The 6522-nt window shown below is 52.2% G+C and overlaps 1 protein-coding gene across 1 annotated transcript in view; it reads right to left on the minus strand.

The window, feature by feature from the left end:
* Positions 1 to 6522, minus strand: part of SLIT3 (slit guidance ligand 3) — a 590035-nt gene that overhangs the window by 45820 nt on the left and 537693 nt on the right. Inside the window, exon 27 of the mRNA XM_019635932.1 lies at positions 2311 to 2408. Within this exon, the coding sequence (XP_019491477.1) occupies positions 2311 to 2408 (98 nt within the window). The remainder of the gene's footprint in view (positions 1 to 2310; positions 2409 to 6522) is intronic.

Genomic DNA, 6522 nt, shown 5'->3' on the forward strand with positions numbered 1-6522 from the left:
TTAATCCAGTATGGCTGCTGTGTCTATAAGAAGACGGCCATGTGAAGACAGAGACACAGGGAGAATGCCACGTGAGGATAAAGGCAGAGCTTGGATGGATGCAGCTGCAAGCCAAGGCATGTCAGAGGCTGCCAGCCACTGTGAGCGGCTGAGGAAAGACAAGGGAGGATCCTCCCTTAGAGGTTTCATGGAGCACGGCCCTGCTGACACCTTGACTTTGGACTTCTGGCTTCTAGAACTGTGACAGAACACATTTCTATTGCTCTAAGCCATCCGTCTGCGGTACTTTCTTGCGGCAGCCCTAGGAATTTGATGCCGCAGGAGAAGGAGCAAAGCTTCCCTGACAGGTGTCCCTCCCTCTGCCAACCTATCAGGTGCTGACCCGATGCGGGAGAACTCTCCTGCCCCTTGGGGAACCCCCACAAGCCGTGCCACCCTCACTATGGGGCCTCATGGCCTTCACCCTCCACGTGCGCTCCCTCATCCTGTAGATCTGGGCCCTTTTCCGAAAATTAAATTCTAAAAATATTTCCAGTTCGTTTGAATTTTCACAACGACCGAGAGTGGAAACAGGATACAGCTGAGAGGGGAGAGACACCACGGCCTGTGGGGCACACGCCTCCCTCTGGCAGACCCCCGTCCCTCTGCTGGGTGGGCAGAGCCAGGTTTCTCCCTGGAGGTGTGTTTCCTGGCTGGGGCCCTGTGGTTGCCCCTCACTGTCAGCGACAGGGTGGGGGTGGTAGGACCCACCCCAGGCAGGAAAACAAATTCTGCCTTGAATTTCATTTTTCAAGAGTCAGTTTGTTGGGGCTGGCTTGGCAGGTGGACATGTGGGCGGGCTGAGTGCCCTGGGGAGGAGAACAGAGCCCGGAGCCTGATTTCTTTCACAGACCACACAGCAGCCCCCGGCCACAGTGCCTTTGAAAATTAATTGTTTGCAACCTGAGCTCTAAGATGGCTGCGTACAGCTTGACATCAGACACCCACTCCTTTACGGCCTAACCCACTGGCTCACTGGGTGGGCAAACAAACCCGTTTCCACCGGTCTGCTTATGCCAAGGCCCTGGACTGGGGAAACTGGGCATCTGAGAGCAGCTGGGGGCGGGGGTGAGAAGCAGGAAAGGGGCCCGAGGTTTGAGGGGGGTCTAGGAGGCTCACGCCTAGGACAGGGATGAGAAAGACGTAAACGGCTTCTATTCTCTTTTCTTACTATTTTGTTTTTAAAGTATAGTTTGCATACAACATATGTTTCATGTGTACAACACAGAGATTTGGCATTTATATATCTTACGATGTGATCACCACACTAAGTGTATCGGGTTGTTGGAAAAGTCATGACGTATTTTTTGTTTTTTTGTTGCAAAAATGTGTCATGACTTTTCCGACAACCCAACAGTACCCATCTGTCACCGTGCAAAGTTATCACAATATCGTTGACTATATTCCCCTTCACCTTTCCCTCCGTCCCACTCCCCTCTGGCAGCTATCAGTTTGTTCTTTGTTTCTATGAGTCTGTGTTTGTTTTGTTTGTTCATTTTGATTTTTAAAAATTCCACATATAAGTGAAATCATACAGTATGTGACTTATTTCACTTAGCAGGACACCCTCTAGGTGTATCCATGTCGTCACAAGTGGCAGGATTTCATTTTTTTTGCTCGTAAGTTGTATATATACACCACATCTTCATATTCCACTCATCTACCCTTTTCTTCCTGAGCTCTTAGTGCAGGGTAGAAAGTGCAGGAACGAGTTTCAGGATATTTGCCCAAAAGTAAATCAACCTCTGTGCCTCAGTCTCTTCATCTGTTAAATGGGGATAATACCTACCTGTACTAGGTAGGGTCACTGGGAGGATTTAAATGAGATCATACACGACTAGCTCACATAAAAAGCACACACCGTAATCAATGTCACCTACTATTCATGTTTTCCACAACCCAGAAAAGAGTGGTGGCATCGCCAGGCTAGCGGGTCTCTGAGGCATCTTCCCATCCTTCTCTGACTTTAGCCTGCAACTGCAGCCTCTCGTGGACTTCACCTGGCTCTGAAGACAGACTACCTGCACTGAAATCACTCTGCCCATGCTTTTGAAACACGCAGTGGTGGGCAAAGGGCTCATCCCTCTGACGCCTCCGTCTCCTCATCTGTACAATGTGGATAGTCATAGCCCCTTTATAGGAAGAGTCTGGAAATCACGCACATAAGGACTTGGCCTGGCTGGGCACCCAGCAGGCCCTCAGGGAGCAGCTATGCTTTCTCAGTCTGCCCGTGAAGCTCTGTGGAGGGAAGGCATGAGGGTGAGCTGTTACCTGAACCCGTCCTTGTGGCTCTCGCTCAGATGGCAGGTGCCTCCGTGCTGACAGGGGTTCTGGATGCAGGTGTTGATGGGCACGGTGCAGTCTTTGCCCTGAGGAGCAGAAGCAGCAGAAGCGCCTGGTTAGGGAGGCTTGCAATGGCTGTCAGGACCCAGGAGATGGCGGGAAGCTCTAGGCATCCTCTGGGATGAGGCCGGGGGCCCTGGAACAAGCCGTGTGACTTGGAGAAATCCAAAGGGAGGAAGGTGGAGAATTCAGGAGTCTGGGCTCCCGCTCCACCGCTGCCCAGAATCCGCACCCTTCTCTCTATGCCAAACTGTAGGCAGAGCTTGGGCTTTGGGGCAGGAAGACCTGGCTTCACTGTCCAGCTTCCGCTCTTCCTAGTCGGCTGCCTTTCACCTTGTATAAGCCATTTGACCTCTCTAAGCCTAGCTCAGAGTTATCATGAGAATTAAACTAGACCTTCCATATAAGGAAATGCTTAACATATAACATGTCTAGCACACAGTAGGCATTCTATCTGCTAGTATATATTATCAGCCTCACTGAGGCCTAAATATACCCCACAAGGAGAGCAGGGTGTGGCCAACAGATCTTGTCTTAGCAAGTGACAGCTCCCCAGAGATTCATCTTTGATTGGTCTGGATGTAGGCCCAGGTGCCGGTACTTACGCTAAGGCTCTGCAGGTGATTCTAATGTTAGGCCAGCTGGAGAACCCCCGCGTGAGAAAGTTTTGGGTGGGGTGGGGTGGGGTTCCTTCGCAGCAGGCTGACAAGGAGCCAACTGTGTGGTAGGTAGGTGGGGCGCAGCAGGCCACGCAGAAGGAGCAGGGGGGCAGTGGCCCAGAAAGCAGCCAGTGCTTGGCCCCTGGCTCTAGTTTCTCCCCTGGAACCCATGGACCATGCTGCACCCCAGCCTTAGCCAACAGTGCCTTGGAGAAAGAACCCCTGGGGCTTGGGGAGGCGTCTGCTACGTTTGTTTCTGGGCTGTGGGCTCGGTGTGGGCACCGTGCCAGGCAGGGGTGATCACGGGAGCCCTCCCACGGCCACACCACCTGCCTGAGAACGTCCCCTCCTCCTCTGCTGCTGCCAGGACTCTGCAGGACTCTGGGGGCCGCCTGCTTGTGCCTCTCAGTCGCCTAAGCCTCAGGTCCCGTCTCCAGCAGCCAGGAGGCCCAGCACACTGTCTGCCCCTCTTCCGGCCCCATCACGTGTAAAGGGCCAGAGGCTTATTGGAGGGAGAAGAATGCAGGTGGGGCTGGTCCTAAAGCAGAGCAACATGGGAGCCCTTTCGGGAAGTCCATGTGGGAGTGGAAACAGCATTTCTCCTTCTCACTCAGGTTTTTTGAGCACATTTTCCATTCCAGGCCTCATGCTAAGCGTTTTACATTCACGATCGCATGTAATGTTCACCACAACCATGAGGCTGGTACGATGGTTCTCACCCCCATTTCTACCGACACGGAAGGCTGACTTGGAAAGTGAGGTAATCTCTCCGAGGCCGCACAGCAGGAAGAGGAACAGGCAGCAGCTGAGCCCAGACATCCCGGGCCTGAGCCAGCCCTGGGATCCTCTGCTGGGCCACTTATTCATCTCTCTCAAGCACGGGCTCTGGAGTCAGGCAGGTCTGGCGCACCTTCCAGTCGGGCTATGTGCCTTGAGGAGATGACCAGCTCAGCTCTGAGCCTTGTTTTCCTCATCTATAAAATGGGAATAATAATACCCACCCTAAGGAGTTAACGGGTGATTAGAAGTCACAGATGCATAGATGTAAGACACCTGGAGTGTCATGGCAGCTCCAAAAATTAGAGCCGCTATGATGATGATGAAAATGATGAGATGGCGACTGGGTCAGGGGCAGGGCTGAATATGGGCGATCAAAAGACTTCCAGGTCTGTGCTTGGTGCTAAATAGAAGTGAGAGAGAGAGAGAGAGAGAGAGAGAGAGAGAGAGAGAGAGAGAGAGAGAGTGTGTGTGTGTGTGTGTGTGTGTCCTGGGTGAATGGGCCATAAAGGGCAGGACAGCAGAATAGGGAGCAGGTGAGGTAGGGCCTCCCTAGCCCCCACCTGGGCCAGCCTCCAGCTGTGGGAACTTTCAAATACCAGGGACTCTAGGTGGAATCCTCCCTGGGAGTTGGGGTATCCTCCAGACCCTTAGGCCAAGCTCAGAACTCTAGGAGGCACAGCCTAGCACTTGGTGATGTGGTAATCAGGCCTGGAGGTGGGGGTTTCTGCCGTACATGTCCTTGAGAAGTAACCTCCATGGTCAGTGCTTGGCTGATTAGCCCAGTTCAACTTTCTTCAGCCTCGTTTTGCTCAAATCCACCAGCTTCAGGAGGCTCCTTGGTCCCCCTCTCCTCCCCTCCCCCACCTCGAGCATGGGTGTGTGAAGGACATGGCTGGGCTCATGGCTGCCTTTAAAGGGCACTGGGAACAGCCACCCCCACTGGAAAGCTCTTCCTGAGATGGGGCCAGGAGGCTGCTCTGAGACCTTGCTATTCAAAGTGTGGTCCTCAGCCTAGCAGCACGGGCGTCCCCAGGGAGCTTGTTAGAAATGCACGCGCTTGGGCCTGATCTCCGGTCTAATGAACCCAGAGGCTGCATTTTATTAAGATCTCCAGGTGACCCTTGCGCACATTAAAGTGTGAGAAGCGCTGTTTTGAGACATTGAACATATGTGCGTGAAGCTAAATGGCTGAAAAATAGTCAGCCAAAATATGCGTTTATTTCCCAAAATTATAGACTTGTGGCAAAATATTACCCTTTGTAAAGTATTGACTGAATCCTGCACTGAGGCAGGCATAGTGCATTCATGGCCCCTTGGAGCCCTTCCGAAAGCTCTGCAGGGACGAGTCTTCCCATTACAGGTGGGGAAGGTGAGGCTTAGAGGGAGTCCGTTCCAGTGCAACAGCTGAGTACGGCCTTCCTCAGCGAGAGAGCTGGGTTCTGGGGTCAGCGCCCGTGCTCCCCACATGTGGGGGCTGGGGTAAGTTATATGAACTTATCTATCAGGAGAAGACCATACAACTGATTTCGGAGGATGATTAAGAGCATTAATGAGATAATGTGCTTAAGCTGCTTTACAAAGGCCTGGCGTTATAATAGATTATGCAAGTGCTTGGTGCTAAATAGAACAACAGCCGCTATCTTTTGTGTGTGTGTGTGTATTATTGTGGCTTCCCAGGGTCTCCCAGCTATTGGACGGGAAAAATGAGATATCTGGAAATAGCTAGCTAGATGCCTGAGCTTTGAGCTTGGCTTTGTGGGTGTTGAGTGACTGTTGTCTCAGCCAGAACTACCACTTCAGTTGCTCTGTTTGGGTGGGCTCCAGCCCTAGAGGAAGGGGAGGCAGGGGAACACACACAGGACAGGGGCTGTGATGCAACCCACCATCAGAGGACTCCTTCGGTTCAGCCTGCTGCATTTTACAGTCGAGGAACCTGAGCTAGGGAGCAGAGGAGCTGTTCAAGGCCGTGCAGTCAGGCAGGAACAGGACTGGTGTTCTCTCCAACCCACTGCCTACTTTTCCCTGTTCTGGAGATTCAGACAGGCCCTCAATGGCCAGGGAGCCTCACCCTCAGCCCTGTAATCGCAGTGCTTGCCAACAGACAGTGAACGTGGTGGTCAAGAGCATGGGCTCAGTGGGCTCTGGGCTTTGAATCCCAACTCCCTCTCCTACTATCCCCACTTTTCTCAATTGGAAAATGAGGATCATTTTAGGATCTGCCTCGTAGGGTCCTGATGAAGAGGATGCCAAGATAATGCATGGATCTTGTTTAGTATGCTGTCAGTGCATAGTGGACACTCAATAAATGCTGGCTGCTAATATCACTGTTGTTGTCATAGTCATCATTATCACCACTACCACCACCATCATCGCCACAATCACCTTCACTATCACCTTCATCATCACTATCACCATCATAACCATCACCATCAGCAGCATCATCAAAATATACCCCAGACCTGTGTGGGTCCAACAGGTTTCTAAAGGTCAAAATCTCTGTTCAGGCACATGCCGAGTGGCTCAGTTGGTTAAGAGCGCAAGCTCTGAGAAACAGGGCCATTGGTTCGATTCCCACATGGGCCAGTGAGCTGTACCCAAGCTGAGCTGCCAATAGGTGGCAGGATGGTTCAGCTGGTAAGAGCATGTGCTCCTAATAACAAGGTTGCCGGTTCGACTCTCGCATGGGATGGTGGGCTATGCC

The sequence above is a fragment of the Hipposideros armiger genome, unplaced genomic scaffold, assembly GCF_001890085.2.
Source record: "Hipposideros armiger isolate ML-2016 unplaced genomic scaffold, ASM189008v1 scaffold_25, whole genome shotgun sequence".
NCBI lineage: Eukaryota > Metazoa > Chordata > Mammalia > Chiroptera > Hipposideridae > Hipposideros > Hipposideros armiger.